The 24,758-nt window shown below is 37.5% G+C and overlaps 2 protein-coding genes across 3 annotated transcripts; both read right to left on the minus strand.

The window, feature by feature from the left end:
* Nucleotides 1-4,822: 4,822 nt before the first annotated feature.
* ca5a (carbonic anhydrase 5a) lies at nt 4,823-12,621 on the minus strand. Of its 2 annotated transcripts, none has more exons than XM_039647938.2 (7): nt 12,097-12,621; nt 8,798-8,995; nt 8,401-8,519; nt 7,634-7,729; nt 7,477-7,539; nt 7,169-7,327; nt 4,823-5,022 (listed from the first exon to the last, which is right to left on the minus strand). In XM_039647938.2, exons 1-7 carry the CDS (start codon nt 12,236-12,238, stop codon nt 4,870-4,872), a joined length of 930 nt encoding a protein of 309 aa, XP_039503872.2. In that variant the 5' UTR covers nt 12,239-12,621; the 3' UTR covers nt 4,823-4,869. The 2 variants fall into 2 exon arrangements, with proteins under 2 accessions (XP_039503872.2, XP_039503873.2); XM_039647939.2 differs by lacking the exon at nt 12,097-12,621 and adding an exon at nt 9,973-10,132.
* A 1,555-nt stretch (nt 12,622-14,176) lies between these two features.
* Nucleotides 14,177-21,509, minus strand: uba2 (ubiquitin-like modifier activating enzyme 2). Its single transcript, XM_039648105.2, has 17 exons — nt 21,218-21,509; nt 20,435-20,518; nt 20,287-20,357; nt 20,112-20,176; nt 19,934-20,034; nt 19,732-19,853; nt 18,962-19,029; nt 18,581-18,702; nt 17,236-17,335; nt 16,984-17,135; nt 16,664-16,757; nt 15,751-15,863; nt 15,377-15,532; nt 15,183-15,279; nt 14,982-15,087; nt 14,769-14,908; nt 14,177-14,481 (listed from the first exon to the last, which is right to left on the minus strand). The coding sequence occupies exons 1-17, from the start codon at nt 21,437-21,439 to the stop codon at nt 14,282-14,284; spliced, it is 2,013 nt and encodes a 670-aa protein (XP_039504039.2). The 5' UTR covers nt 21,440-21,509; the 3' UTR covers nt 14,177-14,281.
* Between the last annotated feature and the right edge of the window lie 3,249 nt (nt 21,510-24,758).

Here is a 24,758-nt window from a genome sequence, read left to right on the forward strand (position 1 = left end):
ATGCCTTCAAGGTATCAATCTCAGAGGACCTGAAGAGTATTATCTGCAGGGGGTAAGTGTGTTAATACCTTTGCATTTTATTTAAAGTTTATTCATCAAGGATGTTTTAGGCAAATATTGTTGGCTGCCACCTGTCTTCTCTTTGCATATGTGTTCTTCGCAGCTACACATTTTTGAAGTTAGCCTCCCCTGCTCCCCATCATGAGATTGACATTTTATTTATGTTTTCTCAGCTTGAAGATAATTGAGACAGCGGGTGAGTTTTTTATTTTATAAGTTGTGTGGTTTCTGCTGAGTTGTGGCCTGATATTTAAGAGTTGAGTTTACTTTCTCTACAGGAGAGAGGGGCGTGGGCGTCTCGGTTCCCTGGCATCACAAGAGCTGGATGTCATTAGAAAACAATCATCTCTTGAAACCTTCAAGGGATTATGCCAAGATTTAATGTAAGTTTTAGACAAAATTGTTACTAATAATTTGGGGATGTGCACCGACAGGGCCAACCACTCAATTGATTGGTTTGAAACCTAAACTTTTTCAGTTCAAACACTGTGTTTGATCTAAAGAGGAAAACGGCTGGATTGGAGTTCTGAGAAACATCTTTAAGCCATAGGTTCCTGTTTATAGAAAGCTGAATGGAGTTTTCTTGTTTTGTCTAAAAATAACCTGCAAAAACAAAGGAACAAAACTATAGTAAGAAGCCTCATATCTGAAGCTTTCATCTGTGACTTCCATTCAATTATGGACGCCTGAAATCTCAGAAGACACCAGCATCCACAATCCCTTGAGCTAATCTCAGAAGACGGCAGTGGCTCAGTGGTTCATATAGGTTGTCTACAATCCAGAAGGTTGGTAGTTCAATCCCTGGATCCACCTGACCAAGTGTTGAGGTGTCCATGAGCAAGCCTAACCCCATCTGCTCCCGACGAGCTGGATGGCGCCTTGTATGGCGCCATCGGTGTATGAATGAGCGAGTGAATGCAAATAAAGTGCCATTGGGTCTGTGAAAGCGCTATATAAATGCAGTCCATAATCCACAGTTGCAGAACATCTTCCTTCATAAAACCGTGACCATCGGAGGGTTTTCCAAAGTCGTCGTCTTGATCTCCTGCTCTTCAATCGGTTCACCTTTACAGTTTGTTTTTCCTGTTGAGCTCAAAGAGTGTGTTTCTAAATTCTCTCACACAATGATAGGAAACCATGGTGGGTTTGGGACACGCAAAAACCCAGTGTCTCGTCCCATTTTTATAACTCATGAGGCCAAGAACAACAAACATGGAACGGAATCTTTTTGAACCAAGTTTGAGACAAAACTCAATCCAGGTTCCCCAGCCTTTACAAACACCCACACCCTGGCCTGATTCTACGTCTCTGATTCTCGGTCCCCAAAAAATCTCAAACTTGCTCTCCGCTGGTTCAGATTTATTGCATGGAATCTTCTTAAATCTTAGAGAAGGTCTATAGCAGATGAAACGAGAAGCCTTGACGGAGATCTTAGCAGAGGGAACATTTCTGTGATAACAGAATTATCATACAAGCTTTATTTATTATCTTTTTTTTTTGTAAATACAGCTTTGAAAAAATCTAAAGTACACTTTCTTGAGTGCCATTCCATAACCTGCCATTAAAGGGTTAGTTCAACCAAAAATGAAAATTCTATCAGTATTTACTCACCCTCATGTTGTTCCAACCCCGTAAGACTTTCGTTCATCTTCGAAACACAAATTAAGATATTTTTGATGAAATCTGAGAGCTGAATCACTCCTGCATACTAGTCCATAGGCTTCTTGAGGGATTGAAACTTGCTGGCCTCAAAAAGTTATTAAAGACATCGTTAAAATAGTCCAAGTGACTACAGTGGCAAGGCTATTAATTTACTTCTCTCTGCCTCGAGTCAGGTTACTAGTTTGATAGCGTAAGCTTCTGTTATTGTACGTCACACACATGACCAGCGTCGGCCAATAGTGAGCCTACGTGTGACGTAGCTCTACGCTATCACACTAGAAGTGAATAGTTGAAATAAAGTCGTTATTTTTGTTTGTTTTTGCGCACAAAAAGTGTTCTCGTCGCTTGATAAAGTTAAGATTGAGCCAATGTAGTCACTTGGACTATTTTAACGATGTCTTTAATAACTTTTCGAGGCCGACAAGTTTCAATCCCTCAAGAAGCCTATGGACTTGTTCGCAGGAGTGATCCAGCTCTCAGATTTCATCAAAAAAATCTTAATTCGTGATCCGAAGATGAACGAAGGTCTTACGGGGTTGGAACAACATGAGGGTGAGTAAATACTGACAGAATTCTCATTTTTGGGTGAACTAACCCTTTAAAATGTAAATGTAAAAATTAAGACGTTCAGGTAAATATGGTCATAAAAGATTTAATATATAATGTTTCTTATGCAGCACTGTGAATTCATTTTTGATTAAAGGTTTACATATAAAGCAGTTATTTCATACAAGAGTAGTGAATGCATTTTCAAATATTTTAAAGGAATTATGTGTAACACAGACCACAGCAGAATACTTGTCTCTTGATTGTTTTATTTCATTTTAAAACAAATGTTAATACACAACATGTCAGACAGCATGAATGCATTTGTTAATGTTCAGTTTTGGGTCTGTAGGATCCCCCCTGCTAAATCTGCCAAAACACGTAGTTTTTAGCGCAGCTGATCCGGACCTAACCAGCACCTGGTGCAACAACACTTGCTGGGATGGGGCCCCCATAAACCTCCGGCACCACCCTCTTCCTGCTTAAATCCCCAGGGCACATGCTTGCACACACCCACAAGTAAAACAAATTGAAAATCAACCAAATATGGGCCAGACATTTTTTTTTTTTACAAAATCTCATAAAACTTACAACGAATAATACAGTTTGCACACAATACAATGCATATGTTAGGCAGCATAAGTGACAGTTATGTAAATGACTTAGTTCAGGTGATAAGATACCGTCTATAAAACAACCCCAGATTTAGTGTTAAATAATGTAAATAATGTGATTTCCCTCAAGCTACTTAAAAAGACAAAACAAGCAAATCCTATTAATGGGTGTGGAGGAAAAAACAAAAAGTCATTTTTCATGGCCAACATGGCCCTCAATGCCAACAGCAAAAAGTGTCCAAGAACCTCAAACCGAAATCCATTCACTGCATAATTCAAAACGTGTCTTCACACACTATTCAAAGATGCTTCAATGCGAAAACATTGTTCCAGGACCTCCTAATGTGAAAGAATGTTCACAACTCTGAATCTTGGGCAGGTGGAGGGAAGGGATCCCAGTCTGAGTCTCCCTGTAACCTAAAGTTTGTACAGTGCAAATCCAGCTTTCCAGTCTAGTTGGTATTTCTTTGAATTTCAACCATGAACGCAATAGGGAAAATGCCAGGTGGCCCATTCAAATGAGAGGCCGCTTTAGGGACGGTTTGCACAAGAGCATTGTTATTCAGCCATCACAAAGAGACCGTCAGCGTCTCTTCGCAGTTATGTTGAACTTCTGCCGATTCTGCAGCTCCCATGTTACTTTTCGACCGTCCTCTAAATATTATCATCACCAATCTAAAAACATTGACATAAATGTAAAGTTCATTTGCACATAAATAAAACTATTAACATAAGAGGTCCTGGATGCTTCTAACAATTTCAGTGTCTCATTTTTACTACATTTACAGCATATTTCAGACAAAGGAAAACGGAATGCACCAATATTGAAGTATGACAATCAGTTGGTCTCACTGTATATCTCGTTTCTACATTGTGTCTGGTTTCATGTCCACCTCTAGTGGAGGAATTTAATAGAGCAATACGTGCTCAAAAATGGAGGTTCCTCTCTGAAAGGTAGTTCATCAAATAGTGGAAAGACACGTCCAGGTGCTCCCAAAAACATTTTACACGACGTACTCACACAAAGACTAGTTTCTCTGAAAAAAGACTAGTTTCACACTAAATACACTTTCAAGATCCATAGATGAACAATTACGACTGTGATATCATGAGTACAACAAAAACTATAAGAGATTTGAAGGCACATTTTACCAAAAGGCAAATATGGCCAACCACTTGTGCTGAAGTTGATCAGATAACTGATTACATGAGAGCAATGGAGAACCAATCAGAGATTATGTCCAATGCAAAAGGCACTAGGGATTATAATAACCTATTTTGCACAAATCTGAACACATCGCAACTACAATAACGCATATTCACTAAACAACTGTGCGCATTAATCTACTCATGTCTTATGCATATTTTACAAATACTATATTTCTAGTCTTATTTATATTGCAATGCTCAGATTTTCTCTCTAGATGTGTACTAGATCTTCTGAAAATACTTTCGATTATTTATTAGCGTCTAAAAACAAATCAAACGTGAAAAGCATTGTGCAGTATCACGCATAAAATAAATTCTCTCGCAAAAAACAAGGTAAGTGAACCACTAACTAAAACTACTGTATACATACATTAAAAGCGTAAAATGCCTCAAAACAATGCACAATGTGCATTCTGTCAGTGATCCACAAGAGGGAGCTGTTTGTCAAACGTGGACACCCCTTGCTACTATAGTTAGAGGAATTGTGCGTTTCATACTGAAATTAGAATTTCTTGAACTCTCGCATTTTTTTCAATAATTGTACAAATACAACGAAATGACGATGAATTGGATGAACCTTTTGACATAGAGATAAACAAACTCTTTCAATAACTATATCTTTGCTAATCCCTTTCAAATGAAATCTATAACTATATGCCTGGTTGGAAATGGTTCAAATATTTACAATTTCCAGTTAAAATCATACAGATACGAGCACCCCATAATTAAGAGTCTTTTTGTGATGTTTGGATGGGAATAAGGTCACTGATTTGTGTTGCTACTCCTTTGGCGGAGCATCTTGGAGGAAGGGGGAAAATGAAGAACGTACAGTCCGTCCCTTCAAAGCCTGCTGAACACGGAAGTTGTTGACCATGCTTCTTTGCACCTGCTCTTCAGCCGATGTGAACAGCAAGCTTCGAAACACTGCCAACTGAGAGAAAGGGAAACAAAAAGAATAGGGGAGGATATTTTTAAAAAAAGGAAACATCCAAATCTTGGTATTTAGAATGAGAGAAAAAAGGGGAGATTATATGTAAAAGACAAACAGGGCGAACAGAAAACAGATGTCAGCAGTCAGCCAGATGAGCTTTTCCGTTCCATTTCCCAGGTTACCATGGAGCAGGGGAACATGAAGTCGGAATAACAAACAAGACTCCCAGCAGAGTCCAGTGTGAGCTGACTCGAGGCTTAAATTCATAGCTTTTATAAGCTGTTGGCAGTTTGATGACTTTCAGAACACAACAATCTTACATTTATTGAAACTAAGCAGCAAAAATCCAAACTGCTCTGATCTTACACAGCTTTCTGTCTCAAAAGGACGTAGAATATGTACCATATTTTTCCTAAACAGCAGAAGAACTAGCGACTAGCGTTAAATGTAAACGCTTGTCAAACCTTGCACTGTTCCTACACATCTTTTACAATTGAATGGACCATTTTCACAGACTGTGATGACGAGTTTCCACAATTCAACATCTCGTCTCCTGTTCACCAATATAGAAGTTTACCCAACATCGTCGACTTCCGCTTCTGAAAACCCTGGAAATGTGAAAAGTGTCTATATAGATTTTTTAGATCCTTTTACAATCTAATAGAGGCTTTGCAAAGATGCTGTTATTGAAGTATGTAGCATTAAAGGGATATTTCACCTTCAAATTAATTTTTGATATGTTTTAGCTTAAATCAAGGGCATCCAAGATGTAGGTGTCTTTGTTTCCACAGTATTTTCAATTTTGATACTTTTAGGTCAAACCGTTCTTGTCTGACAGTCATATAATGGAGGTCTATGGGGTCCATCTCAAAGAGCATGCACAGAGAAGTCCAAATTAAACATGATTTAATGACTCGTAAATGTAAGTACACATTGATGGCCTAAGACACGAAACGAGCGGTTTGTGTGAAAAAACGAACAGTATTTATATCGTTTTTACCTTGTGTAAGCACAGCCACGTCCAAGTGATCTGAAGGCTTCGGTCTGCGCAAGCGTCGGATAGCGCCGGAAGTGATCTCTTGTGCGTGTACGTCACTCATTGTTTACACCGAGATTTCAGAAGTTTTACCCTTCACTGTGAAGATCTAAACATATTTAGATATACAGGAAATTGCAATGGAAGACGATTTCGATATATCAACAGACAACGTTGTTGTTGGGTTTTTTTTGCAACAGCGCAAGAAATCACTTCCGGCGCTATCTGACGCTTGCGCAGACCGAAGCCTTCAGATCACTTGGACGTGGCTGTGCTTACACAAGGTAAAAACGATATAAATACTGTTAGTTTTTTCACACAAACCGCTCGTTTTGTGTCTTAGGCCATCAATGTGTACTTACATTTACGAGTCATTAAATCATGTTTAATTTGGACTTTTCTGTGCATGCTCTTTGAGATGGACCCCATAGACCTCCATTATATGACTGACAGACAACAACGGTTTGACCTTAAAAATATCAAAATTGAAAAAACAGTGGAAACAAAGACACCTACATCTTGGGTGCCTTTGAGGTAAGCTAAAACATATCAAAAATTAATTTCAAAGTGAACTATCCCTTTAAAAAACAATACTGGACAGGCACAACAGCAAAGCTGAAGCAAAGATAGAGAACATACTCACTTAATGTTAATTTTACATTAAATTAGATTAGTGTTTCTTAAAGGTGCCGCAGCAAAAACTGAAAATTTAATCCTAAAGGTTAGACAGAAGTGAAAAATAGTCATATAAACTATATCGTGACTTATGGACGCAAGAATTATTTTTGACATTTTACTTCACAATCACACTTAAATTATAGCTGCAGTAATTTACACAGAAAATTACATAACCATTTTTTTTTTGCTATAGATATTCATTAAAATCGGCATGAAACAAAAAAAAATATACTTTTTTTACTATCTATTTTCTAAATGAATCTCAATGCTCATGTGAACAATTCATCCATCTGACTACCTTGTCTGTGTGTGTAATGTCCACGAATATTACATATAATACATATTACAATATTATTTTCATTTTTTTATTTCTTCAAATATGCTATCGAGGAAAATATTCCTTCAATTTCCTGTCTCATATCAGCTTCATACCTGATCGTGACTGACTTCAATATGCTGTTTCATCACAAGCCATGTCACCGCCTCAGTAAGAGGAGGAGTGGTCAGAGAACCTGCGTATGTCCAATAGTCATCGATGTTCTCCGGAAAGAGACAAGCAGGGTCGAACTTGGTAAACTCTACCAAGCTATCCTGTGTTACAAATGATGAGAATATTACATAAAAAAGATGAACCAACCTCATCCCTTGGTTTCCAAAATATCATGCTCTGAGGTTCTTAATCTCAGTTTATGACTCACAACAATGCCAGTGTGTACAAAACACAATCTTTGATGCCTTACCTTGTGTCTGACTGCTGGCAAGGCATCCACCAGTTTCTGTAGACCCTCGTGCCTCTTTCCAATCTGTGAAAATCCCAAATCAAAGTGACTTTTTATCTACCAGGCCTACTGAGCTTAAAGATCCAAGAAGTTTGACAATAATTACACACATCAGTACCTTAAGAAAAACTCCAATAACAGCTAGTCCATTATCCTCCATTACAGCCTCTTCAAACAAACTGTACTTGTCAGAGTTCCAGTGAACAATATGGAGCTGTGAAAAACAAAAAACAAATACATACTCATGCTAATATGAATTATAATTAGGGGCTCTTTTTCCATTGTGCTTTTTAGCTAGTTCAGTTAACGATTACACAATCCTGTGGTTGAACAGCTAGGTTGGGTTTTTTTTTTAAGTGTCACAATAGCTTAAACCAACAATCTGACAGTCCTCCATTCATTCTGGCACGATTAGATTCAACCGAGGAGGAGGAAATAAAAGCACTTTACGCAATAGAGGATCCATTTACAGGGCTGAAATCTGAGCTTTCTTTGTTATACGCACTCACACAGACAAATCAGTAAAGCTAAAGAAGTGTTGAGAGCCATAATAAGGTCACATTCTCACATTCGGCACTTGGCTTTTTTCACTCACACGTGCCTCCTTATGTAACTGGCTATGAGGAGTTAAAAAGTACAGAACTAAACCAGGGTTAGTGGCACATTTTCAAGGGGGGGGTGACAATCTTTTAGATTTTAGTGGGTTGTTCCCAACGGTAAAGTCTCCGCCTCTATTATAGAGAAGCTCTGTCTATTTCGCAAGAGAGAAATGCTTCCTCGTTGTAAAAAATGACATCCAGATGGCTAAGTCTGAAACAAAGTAATTTTTCATTCTTCGTTGCGATGTAAATCCTTAAAATATACTGAAATCTTACGTAGGGGTACCTCAGCAGGGTAAAGACGGCGGTCTATGGAGTGTTCAGAGCCCCAGGCGTTGTTCTCTCCCCAGTGGAAATGAAACTGACACAGTCTGAACTTATCCTCCAGTGGTCCTCCCTTCAGAGCTGAAAGAGATTCATTTCAAATCACAATACATTTCAAACAAAATGTTAACCACAATTTTAACCAAGCTCACATAGGAAATTCCTACTTGAAATAAGGGAAGCAAAGTCTCAACCAAAGTAATATTAAAGTTACTATTGTAAAACCATAATTAATTAACATAACTAAAGTATTTTTTTTTATAGACAACAGTACTTCCTAATGCAGTTTTATTTTAGTAACTGTAGTACAGAACATACTATTACCAAATGTTTAAATAAAGACAATGAAGATGACTTACTGGATTTGTCAGTGGTGTCGTCATACTCGACCAGAAAAGAGTAGCCATTGTTCCAGATCTGCTGGCAGGTCCTTGGGTCATACTGCACCTTCAGCGGTCTGAGTTGTGGGTCAAAGACGCTTTTACGCGCCGCGATGTCAATAGGTGACTGGCGATCTCCACCGGGAATGGCGAGCGGCTCCTGCCACATCGGATGTACTGGGGAGAGAATGACCGGTTAGGGTACGAAAACCTAGTGATCTAGGCAGCACATTAGGATTTTAGACAGTCTAACAACAGCACAAGACATTCCAGAAAATGTATGAAGCTTTTTACAAAAAAAAAATAAGACAAAAACAGCTGAATAAAAATGATTTATAAAACAAAGTACATTAGACAGACAGACAGACAGATGATAGATAGATAGATAGATAGATAGATAGATAGATAGATAGATAGATAGATAGATAGATAGATAGATAGATAGATAGACAGACAGACAGACAGACAGACAGACAGACGGACGGACGGACGGACGGACGGACGGACAGTTAGATAGATAGACAGATAGATAGACAGATAGATAGATAGATAGATAGATAGATAGATAGATAGATAGATAGATAGATAGATAGATAGATAGATAGATAGATAGATAGATAGATAGATAGATAGATAGATAGATAGATAGATAGATAGATAGATAGATAGATAGATAGATAGATAGATAGATAGATAGATAGAGATTGACAGATAGATAGATAGATAGATAGATAGATAGATAGATAGATAGATAGATAGATAGATAGATAGATAGATAGATAGATAGACAGACATACAGACAGACAGACAGACAGACAGACAGACAGACAGACAGACAGACAGACAGACAGACAGATAGATAGATAGATAGACAGAGATTGATAGATAGACAGACAGACAGACGGACAGATAGATAGATAGACAGATAGAGACGGACGGACGGACGGACAGATAGAGATAGATAGATAGATAGATAGATAGATAGATAGATAGATAGATAGATAGATAGATAGATAGATAGATAGATAGATAGATAGATAGACAGACAGACAGACATACAGACAGACAGACAGATAGATAGACAGAGATTGATAGATAGACAGATAGACAGACGGACAGAGAGATAGATAGATAGATAAATCACATAAACCTACATTTTATGGCACACAGCTCAGCCTCACATGTTGCGTTACACATTTTTTCTGATTCTAAAATAAAATGCTTAAAATCCCAACAGGAAAAAAAGTTGCAAAAAGAAATCCAACACAAAGCGGCAACCAAGAGCCGACGAGCCGTCCTTCTGGAATGTGTTAGAGAAGTAAAAGTCGAAAAGAAAATATGCTTCCTCCTGTGACTCGATAACTCAAAAGAAGAAGAAGAAGAAGAAAAAAAAAACCCTGACGTTTGGAATGTCAGGGAAAAACTGACTGTAACACTTGACAGGAAGACAGTCAGCAGAGTTTTATGCCACCTTTATGAATGGACATTGTGTTGGGAATGTTATAGCCAATCCTTGAGCAAACATGAACTCCAGTTCCTATACAGCAAGAAGGTTTTCCATCGGAGCTCTTCTTACACAATAACTGCTTAGATTGTGGTCACATGCTCTACATTCAACAAAAGGAATTAAATCAGCCAGAGAATGCGATCAACGGGCCTTTCATGAGATTAAAATGGCCTTACTTTCATTCCTGTCCACCATTTAAGTGGTCTAGTAAAAGGGGATTATAACTGTCCTGGCCCATTTTGTGGTAAGCAAACACAGACTGGGTTTCTAACTAAAACTCTCTCATAAAATCTCAAAAGACATGCTTATTTAAGCTTAGCCTTTGATTAAATGTAGATTAAAATGACCTTTTGTAATAAACTTGATTTGGGATGTTTACTCTGTAATTTTCATTACCAAAACCATGTAGATGTCAGACCACAATAACTAAAAACCTTTTTTTTTTTCTTGGTAACATTTTACAATATGATTTCATTTGTTAACATTAGTTGATGCATTAACTAACATGACCAAACAATGAGCAATACATTTGTTACAGTATTTAATCATCTTTGTTATTAAGAGTTAATAAAAAATACAGTTGTTCAGTGTTCATTTTAGTTTACAGTGCATTAGCTAATGTTAAGAAATATTTTTGATTTTAATAATGTATTAGTAAATGAAATGAAATGAACATTAACTAAGATTAATGAATGCTGTAGAAGTATTGTTCATTATTAGTTTCATGTAGTGGATAACTAATAAAATTAATTATATTTCTTTGTTTATTTTCAATTGTTTTAACAACTAGGCTAGTTTTATTTAACTTTAACTGATATTTGCTTTAATGAGGCTTTCAATGTGAGGCTTAAACTATTCAAATCGGAAAAGACTTGATTTATGCTTTGATAAACTAATCGGGTTCAGATAAGATAAGGTCTACACAATAGAAATGTAAGCTATAAGAAGCTACGAATTGCATGGAAAAGATACGAGTCCAATCTTATACAAGAGTTTTAATAATATTATTTAAGAATGGGTCATTGTTATACATGATACACTTTTTGCATGCAAACCAATTTAAAAAATGATAAAATCTAAGTTTATAAATAATGACTATCACTGAGTGACGGCTTTGTTTTCACCTAAAATTGCAAGCTTGTGTCCCACTCATTCTTGCAAAAATTACATTAAAAATACTAGGTTTTAAGAGTTTTCAGTTTCATGTTAATGTTCTTTATTTGCCTAAATTTTTTAAAGCTCTTACAAACAAAAAACTGACTTATATTGCATCTTCAGGGCTGTTTTCAAAGAAATGTTCTGCAGACATCATAAACAAGAGGGCGTGGCCTGTGGAAAAACATGTGACATGTAAAACACTATGTAAAAGGATGGGGTGATTTCATAATTCATACAACCAATATGATACAACTCAAGGTGTATTTGCCCCACAAAAACGATGCACAACGCACAACTGCCGCATTATCAATATAGTCATCATTTACCATCGTGTTTCATGTAAACATTCTCTGTCATTCAAAACCCGGAAGTCATTGAAGAGGGCGCTGTCGCTGATAATAAACAAACACATTGTGACTCCATAATCATCATCCCAGTCATAAATTACATTATAACATCTGTAATAAAACCTAGTGGTGAGAGAAGGGAAAATAGTGCACAAGTGGTCCATCAAAAAGACCAAACATTCGGGGGCCCCGGAGGGGGGCTATTTACATAACCCAAAAACTTCAGAAAAAAATAATTGAACTTATTATAGTAAAAATGCACTAACCTTGACTCAGGGCTAGCTTGCTGGAGCATGCACTCAAGTTGCATGCCCGAGCAGGAATCCAGCGCTGACTTCTGACATGATTCACCAGATGTCTGTGTATCTGCCGACCGAGAGGCGCTACGATCGCTGTCAGTGTCACCATGGTGTGTTCAGTTCACTTTACCAATCTAAAAATGAATTATGTTGGACCAAACTGCCTGAAGACTCGGATTAAAACGTATAGCTTGATTAATAGAAGGTGTCACGCTACGCCAGGTCCTTCGGTGTGAGCGCTCGCGCAGAGCTCGTGCCAACAACACTGAACTAACTTACTCTCACGCCCTCCCGATTGGCGGATGAAGGTAAAGAAAAAAAAGCTGGTTAACACCCACCAAACTACAAATGGGACTCTAGATGTTTCCAATTGTCTCGGTCTTACGAAACTCAAAAGGCTTTTGTTTGTAGTCGAGACAGCAGGGCGGAAAATAAGGACGAACAGGTTTAAATATCCCAGTAACGTTAGAAGGTAACGTATAAAATGGAGGACTAGCTAGACCAGTGAGATGGTCCTCACTGCGGAACATGAAATCCATGGGGAGGAGTCGGATCCAGATCCAACTCCTCCCACCTTACATACACCTAAACCTAACCAACTCCGCCCCCTGATCCCTAAACCCACCCCTAATCCCTAAACCCAACCCTAATCTTACCCATCTCCACCCCTTGGATCGTGATCCGACTCCTCCCCGTGGATCTTATGTTCTGCATTGAGGTGCTACTGAGACCAGTTGGGGGTCGGGTGTCCTTCTCAATCCAATCAGCTTCATCCTCCGAGGGGCGTTGGGTTTTAATTATATGCGGAGGCTGGACCAACATTCAAGGTTTATTTAGGGTATTTACTGAATGAAATATTAACATTAAAAACTGGGTTATTGTGTTGACCATAATATTATAAATAAATACGTAGATCAAATTGCTGTTTGTTACTTTTTCCATTAATTAATACATTTTTATTAATTGTTTATGGTCATATCATGCATCCCGGTTCAGTTTTTTTATGGCCTAATATTAAAAATCATATTTGGAAGAAAGTATACGTCTTAAAATGCAGCTTGAGTTTGAATTGTCCATTCAATCCCATAATGCACCTCAATAACTATGGCCAGGCCGATGTGAACGTCCAGCGGAATAAATTCATTCATAACTCCTTTTTCCCTTTACGAAACTACCATTTTTAAATTATTGCACCAAATGTATTCGAGATGGTATCACATTATTTGTCGTGTAAAATATATGTTTTTCTAAAGACTTTTTTTTTTTTATCGCGCAGACTGAGGAAATAAAAAATAAAAAACATGGACCATCACACACAAAATGTGCCACTGAAAACGTAAACTTCGCATTTTACTTGGGTTGCCAACTAGGGGAAGGGTTAACAGGTCATTGTGGCATCTTATGGACCCCACTGACGACATCTATCACGTGAACTGTGGACTCCGACACCTACGTGAGTAATAAGTGAAAACAAAATGTTCTTGCGTCAAACATCCTAAATGTAAACAACGTGCAATTAGGACATTGTACCCTTTCATGAAGCTTTCAAGGTGAATAAAGGTTCAATGAGATGATGTCCTTTATTCAGCTCCTCAGTTTGGTCAGTAAATTAGGCATGGACTAATTTACACTGCTAAAGACTACAACTATAAGAATGAAACACAATGGTATAAATAATTGTCTTGAGTGTATTTTTCATTTTTTTTCTTTAAAAAGTCAATATTTTTCATTGTGGTGCTGAAGCAATGCAACAGAAGATAGACAAGCCATCATACAGTAAAAGCGTTACTGTACAATGATTTGATTATTTTGAAATATTACAGAGGTCGGCAAAAAAAACTGTAATAAATATGAAATATTGTTTTTAAGATGAGAAATGCATTCAAATACCGTGTCAGCTTTTCTAAAATACCAGGACACACATTTCGTAAAAAATACAAAGTTGAAAAGCATTTTATCCATCTGAGGAAAACCTAACCGAGTGCAGTTCATAACAGCCGTTTTCTGTTCCCAAAAATCAAAGGACAGAAGGAAAAGACGACATCCATTGAGCTTGAACCATATTGTACAGATATATTTACATGTTTGGTAAGAGAAACAGTACAAAAATTCAACTTGAGGAAAGTCCTCTATTGTTGGGCAGGTGAAGATGCTAGTCTAGAGCGATGATGTCTTCATCATCATCATCGGCCGGCGGCTGGTCGAGACGTTTGCGCTTAGACGCAGCATCGTCCGTTTCAGCATCATGATGCTTCCTCTTGCGGTTACTAGACTCCGGGGAAGCGTCCATGGTGCTCGAGGACGGTTCTTCGTCTGAGTCTACAATGAGGATGTCATCATCCTCTGCAGCTGCTGCAAACATTACACAAACAGCAATGATGAAATTTAAATGCTGTCATTGCAATGCTAGTAGTTCAGCAGAATAAAACTGGATTCTTATAATGCAAAACTCCAAAATGACAAAAAACAAGTGAGTAGTGTGTGCTATATTACAAGTTTTTTGGAGAAATGTGATAGTTTTGCACACGGAGCCATAGGAAATGCAGGTTTGGAATGACGTTTTTCATTTTCAGGTGAACTATTCCTTTAAAAAGCTGATATTTTGCCAAAGGTTTACAGGCAATCACTGTTGTTCTTACCTTTAGATGAGGTAGAAGGCTGGGCAGAATCTTTGTTACCATTGGCAATGTTTTTCCCTTCTTCCGGGGCACTGGGAGTTGGTGCCTTATCCGGGGCATCACCCACTACTTCAAACTCAACATCCTTTTCCAATTCCTCACTACAATCAATGTAAGAATAGTTTTAATGTTCAAGACTGAGCAAAGTAGTACCCGCTAAATGAACACACCAACCTGTGAATGACATTGACTAGAAGAGTGTAATCCTGTAGGAAGTCATCGGCTTGAAGACGGCTCCCGTTCCGAATCCCAAAGTCGGACAAAAACTTGTTATTGTTTGCTAAAGAGAAACAGAGACACCAAAACATTAAAGCAAAGCTCAGAGTTTTGTTATAGTAGAGTAAGATGCCCTCTAGAGGCTGACTTAATTCACACCTTCAGTCTCTCCTTCCTCTGAGGAGATGAGGATTGTTCCCTTTCCATCCTCAATTTGAACATCTGGTGCCACCATGCCAAATTTCTCCTTCAATATCTGAAAAAGCACCACATGAATATAAATAAGAACTTTCCAATCCAAACACACAAAGCGTCTAAAAACAAAGTGTGTGCTTTGAAAAACTTGTCAGTACCTTGTCCTGAAGAGCTTGCACAATGGTTTTGTGCACATTAAGTTTGACAGTGACCTCAGGTTTGCTAGTACACACGTAACAGTTGGGATTGGGAGGATCCAGCGCACACGGTACGAGAAGTTTTTTCCTGGGGTTCGGCTGCTTGTTCAGAAAGATCTAAAGAGAAACATTAACAGGAATTAAAACCACAACTCCCAACTATACCGCTTGACAAAACAGGAAAAGGTCAAAATGTTCTTCACAACTGCAGAGATGTAATCAACTCAAACCAAGAGAGAAAACTAAATATAAACATGTGTTAGATAACACAGGATATGCAATTCAGCTGTCAACTTTCTGATCATAATCTTCGAAATGAACCACCGCAAGCTCACCGTGCGACACTGTTCGAAGTCTGAGTTGAGAATTTTGAGTCCTTCCAGAACAATGAGTCCGGCAATTACGGCATTAGTGGTGGCTATCGCTGGAATGATGTTCCCTGCCATGGCTAAAAGAAAAGACGACATGGTTTAAAGTCACATTGAATGCAGAACCAACTTTTTATTGAAGCATTTCATTCTGAAGTATGTTGTTTCTTAGTTTCATTGCCAAAGAGTCTGGGTCTCTTGAGATACAAGGCCATAATGCATTTAAATAAAGTTGAGTTCTTGGTAAATAAATGATTACAACAACTTTATTTAGCCAAAAACAGACAACACCAAAAAAAAAACAGTTTTGTCTTGCTCTAAAAGCAACAAATGGCATCGTACGAGTCCGCTTGCTTTACTTTGGATTGGTTTGCTTTTCCACTGCAGTTTAGTACTGCTTCAAAGTGTGTGGGATTATAGACTGATTGTAGAACGATTGTAGACCGATTGTAGACCGGCTATAGTTGCGTTGCCACCTTGTCTACTAACCACAATACAGCCATTTAGTTTTTTCCAAGTTGCGTGCGACGGTCGTTTAAAGCAAGTCCTTTAAAAAAGTCGTGCAAACAAATTATACTGCGGTGGCTGTTGCCGACTATTTAAATCCAGTGTGTTTAACCTCTTGACGCAAACCCAATGATGCTGGTAGTGACGAAACTCTGACAATTCAGTGATCTGCAGTGTTTACACGTCACATTTTAGTATCAGTAGTACGGCTCGCTTGGAACAGGTTACTGTTCACAGAGGAAAACCGCCCAAAAGTTAGCAGTACCATGCAGGTGAAAAGCGCCAACATTTTGTTTAAACACCAACTAAAAAGAATTTCAAATAATTGAATTCAAGACAATCACAGATGCCATTCAGCCTTGAAATCACTTACATTTGACATCAAAGCGGCTTTTCATGTTCATGCTGAAGACGTTCATTCGCAAGTTTGCAGCTGATGTTACGAAGTCCATGGCTGGAGGATCATCCTGAAAATAGCACCGCAAATGTAAATTCCAGGAGAACATTGTGCAAGCTCAACAATTAAAACTGCATTTCTTTTATTTTGATGAAATATATAGAAATTGACAGATAGCCAATAATATTTTGAATTCACATTGGCCTGACCATTGAGTGTATTGGTTGTACTCTATCTTGAACCCATTCACATAACCATAACTTTTGGAAAATTCAAGCCATTTTGTGGAACCTCACCTTGTCCCAGACTAGCTCCGCACCCTCACCCTTCTCTTTCAGCTGAGATCGGAGAGTTTCCACACTGCGTTGGAAGAGCTGAGCGTAACCCTGAACACCCAACACCTGCTGGTCCTTCAGACCTGTGCCACAGGCCTCCTCCTGAGAACATGCTTTTACACACACACCATACAGCCTCATTAATTACAATTTTATATACAATTACGTATATTTGTTTACATTACTAGACTTAACTAGAGTCAACAGACTCACCATGCTGCTGGATTTCCACCCAGTCTAGAGGTAACGGGGCTTTCCTCTTTTTCCACAACTTATCCATAGTCAGCAGATACATGATATCATCTTTAAAAAGCTGAAAGGAAGCACAAGATCACTTTTAGCCCGCTTGTAAAAGAACGGACTGGGTAATGATGTAACGTCAGTAGGGGTGTAACGATACATAGTAATATCGAGATATAAAATTGTGACGATATGTATCGTTGATGTAAACAATATGATTCACGATATAGAGTTAGTTTATATCAAAGAGTGATATGTGAAAACGACATGAGTAAATGAAGATAGAATTTATATTTTTGGATAAACTAATAAAGTTTGGAATACTAGTCATTTTGAAACACTTTGCGACACTCCTCGAAGTGAAAACATAATTTAACACACCATATCACGTTTTTAGTTTTGGTAGTAAACTGATGGAAAGTGTTTTAGATGGTTGATTCTTACGCAAGAGTATTAACAGAGAGAGAGAGAGAGAGAGAGAGAGAGAGAGACAACAAAAGATGCAACGAATTCTTGCATTGAAACACGTGTACTGTGGTAGGAAAAAAAATATGTTTACAGATCTTCAGTAACAGTACTACATTAAACTACTATATTTAATGGGATAGGTTAACCAAAAATAAAAATTAGCCCATTATTTATTCAGCCTGAAGCCATCCCCTATATGACATTCTTTCAGTTGAATATAATCAGAGTTATATTAAAAAAAATGTCCTGGCTCTTTCAAGCTTGATAATGGGAGTGAATGGCTGTATGACTTTGGAAGCTTGGAAGAGCCAGGATATTTTTTTAACATAACTGATTATATTCATCTGATAGAAGAATGGCATATACACCTAGGATGGCTTCAGGATGAGGCCTTTCATTATTGGGTGAACTATTATGTTGATATAATGTATAATAATGCAATAGGGGAATATTTGTGGATGCTGATAATGCCAAATGTCTGATTTTACCAGTAAAAAAGGGCATACATTATACATAATCAGTGACAGAGGGCAAAAATATGTGTGTAAAATAATTCTGTCTTTTCAGGTTCAGAATCATGAATATTTTTATTCTGGTGTCACCATTGCCCTGTGCATGTAGGGCAAAGTCCAAGCCTATACAAGTCCACCCCTAAAGTCTATAACAAACATAGCAATTTAATCAACAGTACATTTTTTGTTATCTTGTTACCAAACATCTTAGAAGTAATAACCCTCTTCTTTATTTTGGCTTATATGTTGTATCGTGAGTTAAATATTGTGAAACGTATGGGATCGTGACATAAGTGTATTGTTACCCCTAAACGTCAGGTTTGTAAAAGTGTCTGCACCTTGTTGAAGATTTTGACGGGATCGTAGCCTGTTGAGCGAGCCCACTCTTTAGTGGACACCCGCTTGATATCTCCATCCTGATCTGAGGCTGTAGCTCGGGCTGCTGCATCTGCAAGGTTCCCTGTGGTTGATAAACAACGCACGAACATATTTTCATCAAACGGTCCCATTAAAAACCACAGCTTGTTAAACAATTAGTTAACTTGCAGCACATACTGGACAGAACAGGTTTCCATGAATAAATATGAAGGTAGTTTCTGGCTTTGATACACCAAAACGTACATATATTTTTCGTTCAAGTATATATATATAAAAGCATCCTACCACAGAAATAATCATCATTGTAGTAGTAAAGTTGTTGTAAATGTGTGGGAACTCACAAGCAGCCTCAGGGTCAGCAGTGTCGGGCGATACCTCCTGATCCGCATCCTCTTCGCCAAAAAGCTGACTATGGAGGCAATTCAAATGACATGTAAGCTCAGGGCAATTAAAGTAGCTCTCAAAACCAAAATAATCCACCCACAACAGGCCTGTCCTGAAACAGCATTTCATTTGACAAAACTATCACCGGCTACACACAGAAATACAAAGGTTTTCCACCACACCTAGAAAAAAATGGGTTGGTTTAAAGAAATTATGCCAGAAATGTATTACTATTGTATCAGTATGATGTACTTAAAGTAATAATAATAATAATAATAAAACATTAAAGAATCACACAATATTTCATCCATATTGTCATCTATTGTGACTTTTTACCCCCCCCAAAAAATCAAGGAATTGTTCAAATTGTATTTATCAACTTTAAAAAATCAATGTGGTAAAGTATTACACATTCATTTGTTTCCATTACTTTTTGATAATACATTTTAATAAAATTATATATAAAAAATGTATCTTAAGAAATTATAAAATTGTTTTAAAGTATAAAACAATTATGAAGTCAGTTGATTAGAAATAATTTATTTGATTTATTAAAATACATTAATTATTAAAACAGAGCATTTTAAACTGAAAACATGAAATTTGGAAGAAAAAATAAAAACATAATTTGGGGAAAAAATAAAAATTTCGTAGGGCCACAGATTAGGAACGACATCAGTTTAGTCACCGAGAATAGACGGGACAGATGTTATCAAAGAGAACTTACTTGAAGAGATATTTGGCCCACACAATGCAGTGAATGGGTTCAGAGGGCGTGTTGCGAATGGTGCAACCTGGGAAGGATTTCTGTGTAGGTTTAGGCTGGCACTCGTAGCATTCTGTCTGACCCTGCAGTTTGGATATTTACAAAACATGAATGCCAAGAGCATAACAGTGAAATGAAATGTGATATAATAGAAGAACCTTGCCTTCTTGATAACTGTGACTTGTCCCAGATAGCCAGCCGTGCCGCTCTCGATGAGGGGAATGTCAGCAGCCAAACACATTCTGTTGACGTGATTCCTGGCCGCTGCAAGCATGACAGAAAAGACACATTTAAGATGGAATTATGGAAGTGTTCCTTCAGATTTGCTGAATAAATCATACCTCTATTGTCCAAAGCATTCATGACAAGTTGGAAATTCCTGAAGAATTCCACATTGTAGTCTGGGCTGCAGGGATCAAAGACAACAACAATTAGAGTTTGATATAGTAACTAGAGACACGTGAAATGTTCCCACGGTAAGTTTTTATCTTGGCAAAAAAACGTAACTGGACTCACTTCATGATGCTGTCATGGTAGGCAGTGATGTTCGCAGATGGGCAAAACCGAAGCACGCTCTCCTTGGCAACCTGAAACACACCAAGTCGTCAATGTCTGGTGGATATTTCTGAATCACACACAAGTTGAAGTCAGTTTTCCCATTTACCTGAGCTTTGGACTTCCCAACATGTTTCTTCTGAAATAGGAACTGTCGGTTGAGGTTGCTGACATCAATTGTGTCCAGGTCAATCTGAAAACGAGGATTATAAAAAAAATAAAAACGTAAATTGTTAGCATGAATAAATAAAACACTGATATCATCAATCATCCTTTCAGGACATACACTCAAGGAAAAAAATAAGCTTTTTATCACTTTGTGCTTGTTTCATTTGTCAGTAGTACATTCATTTACTTTAATAATCAACACTTGTACCATGATTTTGTAAACAACTGATTATTGAGAACTGAAAATTAAAATAATTGCATCTAATAAACACCTTGCCTTTTCATAACCTTGTGTACAATATGAATAATGGCTGTCTAAACTACAAAACAAACATTATTTGTCGGATATCATGTATTAAATCATGTTCTTTATCATGTTTAAAGAAAATGACATTTTGAAAATGTTTTTAATGAAAAAAGCACCTTTTTGCGTGATGACCCGGGGAGACTACGGTAAATTAGCGTAAAGTATGGCCACAATGGTCAATGTTTTCAAGGGATATTTTACGTCACGAGCATGGCGCCAAAGAAAAAAAAATCTGTTCTCTATGTTTACGATGAGACGAACAGCATTACTCTATTAAAACGCTTAACGCAACGTGAAATTGATCGTTATATACAGTCAATGACTCTCATTTTCATTGTAGATTATTATAAATGAGGGTCGGTGATGATTGGGCCTGATTCATGCAGCACAAAGAGAGTCCGCCTTCCTCCAACTTACCACTTCAATATTCTTAAAGCCGGTGAGCACCAAGTTTTTCAGCAGCTCACAACCGATACCTCCCGCCCCGACTACCAATACACGGCATGAGGAGACGGAGTCGGCGAGCTCTTTACGGAGAGGTCCCACCAGTTGTGCCATTGTCGGCTCGGCGTTTCGGTGGCGCGGACAAGCAGCAGTTCGATCCTGCGGGGAGGGAAGAGACCCGCTGTGAGAGCGCATGCGCAGAGTTTCCAGCGAGCCGCAAAGAAAAAAACGCAGGAGGTTTTACTGGCGACCTCTGCTGGTCCGGCTGAGCTGCATTGGATTTCTTGTTTTTAAGATATTTAAAACATATTTTTGTGTATTATGAAAACATTGCTAACAGGAGGCTTTAATACATTGTTAATGTATACTGCTGGCAAAATTTCACCAGTCTTTAAAGTGTTTAGGGCTGTGCAAAAATTAATTACGATTAATCGCATCCAAAATAAAAGTCTGTGTTTACATAATATATTTGTGTGTGCTGTATAATTATTTTGTATATATAAATACATATGCATGCATGTATATATTTAAGAATTATTTGCGCTTAAATTCTGTATATATATATATATATATATATATATATATATATATATATATATATATATATACAGAATTTATATTATATAAATATTTTATACATGAATAACACATTTTCTTAAACGTACAGTATGCAATTTTTGGCCACCAGGGGTCACTCATTATAATAATAAAAGACGTACTTTGATGACGTCGGGAAAGAGCGTGGGCTCACGGGAGTTGTTATCGCTGTCTTTGGTTAGACAGTTATTTAAGAGTAATGGACATCTTTTTAATTATTGTGAATTCCTGAACCATTATTAGATCCCTGTAACTGCTAAAGAATTTGTAGTAGTAGGCTATTTGATGCCATTCCCAGTGGCCTTATTCAATTTTTTTCAGGCAATGCATCTTCTGAATCTATCTCCATATATAATACCAATTGATGGTGTAAAAATTATAGATAAAAAATTTAATAACTTTTTTATTAGAGAATTATGTAGAACTACATTATGGCTTAAATGTAAACCATTTTTGGAACTCATTGTATAATCCGATTGAATGGAAAGAGGTCTGGAGTCTACCCAGTAAATACTGTCTTACTAATAAAGTTAAAGAACTTACATATAATACTATTCATTTGATTTATCCAGTGAGACAAGTAGTCTCAAGATTTTTTAGAGATATGGAGACAACATGCACCTTTTGTAACACAGAAGAAGAATCAATAAATCATTTATTCTTTGAATGTGTATTTACCCAGCTGTTTTGGATTGATGTTGAATATTTGATATTTAAATTCACAAAATTAAAGATTCGTCTATCTGACAAAAATATTTTTTGTTATACAAAAATAAAAGTGTGGAGCAAAATTTGGTGATTAACTTAATAATTATGTATGGAAAATACCATATTCACAAACAGAAATGGACAAATAATAAACCTAACATTATATTATTAAAATTGAGCTTAAACATTATATTGAAGCCCTAAAAGATGGAAGAAATAAAAAGCGAAACGGATGTATACTATTTTTTAATCCCTTTCTTTTTGTAATTTTTTGTAATGATGTTTCCCCTGCAGTTTAATTTTTTTTTCTTTATGTCTATTGTTTATTTGATGCTATTATGAATGTAATACTATGTGATCCTCTGTTTGTGTATGTTATTGTTGTTATGCAAAAAAAAAAAAAAAAGTTGTTATCGCTGTCAATGACAACCAGCTCAGCTCATGACATGACATCATCGTTTCACAAAATATACGGATACGGCATCTCTCTGTAGATTTAGCTTGTCAAGAAGCTTTAAATGCAACCTCAATGTTTACCTGTGTCATGCTTCTCCTGTTATGTCCCAAACCCTTCTCGTGTCATATTTTTCACCCGTACGTTTGAGCTTTACTGAGCTGGCTGTAGCAGCAGAATGTAGGCTACAGGCAAAGCGTAATCGTGGTCCATAACTATAATACGGACGAATATAAATATTTATATTACGCCCCTTCGGTGAATGACCTATTTAGAAAATGTTTCATATAGCGCACCGGATTATAAGGCACATAAGATACTGCAGTCAAACGTTTGAGTTTGCTTCCACTATGTGCTAACTAAGGCTAAAGGGAATGTAGTGAGGCGTTTATGCATGAGCACGCTGTAGTAACTTACATTCGCAGCCTGACTCATATTATGAGTATTCAATGTGCGCGGCTCGCTGAAAGCTGGCTGATTTGAATGAGACGACCCGGTTACTATGAACGGGGAGCGCTTTATGAACATTCTGTTACGCGCGAAGTGTGCGCGCTCGTGAGCGGGCACGTGATTTACACACATAAAAATACATACAACTTTTTTTTCTTCGTCATTTTCTTTGCTTTATTGGCGGTAGTCCAGTGTTCCCCTTTGTGTTTGGCGGGGTTCGCCGGGTTCCGCAGGGAGTTAGAGAAAATAGAGGAGTCAAAGGTGAAACGGAAATAAAGAAACGTCCCGTGTCTTCGAATTAAACTATAAATTTCTCCGTATTTTAAAGTTGGTGGAAACTGTCGGGATACACATCTAATAGAAACATATAACATAGATACAGTTATTTTTGCTATTTTTAAAGCAGAAAAAATACACATTGTGGCAGTTCATACCTCTATCGTCTGAGTGCATGCACTAAATCGTTGTCTTGCTGCGAAACTTTGTTAGCATTTAAGGTAGCTTAGCCCACTTTATTCATTAGGATCCAAGCAGATGTAACCCCTACACCCGGGTCCACCTCGACCCGCCCCGAGCGGGCCCCGAACCCGGGTCTCCGGCATGAGAGTTAGGCACTCTAAGGAGGCTAAAGGCTGCAGCCTCTAGCGTCTATCGCTAGAGCGCCTATTGAGATCAGGGGAGTGAGGTTTACTCGTACAGCAACTATTAGCTGGCCTCCGTTACACTGAGAGGCGACCAAACACCTCCACGTTTTCCCTATTTAAATACAGTTACACGAGTAGAGTAACTTGACCAAGAATGGTGACACAAAATAAAATTTCACGCTTTTATAAGCGTGTAAAATAGATAACTATGTATGGCGAAATACCACAGCAAGTGCTTGGGAGCACTTCGACTCTGCGCAGTAATATCATCAATACCAAGCACTTGCTATGGGATTCCGCCATACATTATAGTTATCCACTTTACACGCTAAAAGCAGAAAAATAAAAAAAGCTTTATAAAGCAAAGCTCATTATCATTTAAAGGTATATGCACTGAAACAGCGTGCTAAAAACAGAGCTGTTTTGCAGGTAAAATGAGTGCAATACTGAGAACTTTTAATAAAAGTATATTAAAAACTTTTCATTTAGATCCTAAACATTCATATTAACTTGTACAAAATGCCATTATGACCCCGTTAAAAAAATAAATTAAAAAAATGCTGAGCAATAAATAGCCACCGGAGAATGTTTCTGAGGTGAGAGTTTCAGAAGGATGTTTCTCAGAATAATGACGGGTTCACTGTAAATGATTTCTGTTGTT

Source organism: Pimephales promelas, chromosome 25, assembly GCF_988280905.1.
Source record: "Pimephales promelas chromosome 25, fPimPro1.hap1.1, whole genome shotgun sequence".
In the NCBI taxonomy this organism is placed as follows: Eukaryota; Metazoa; Chordata; class Actinopteri; order Cypriniformes; family Leuciscidae; genus Pimephales; species Pimephales promelas.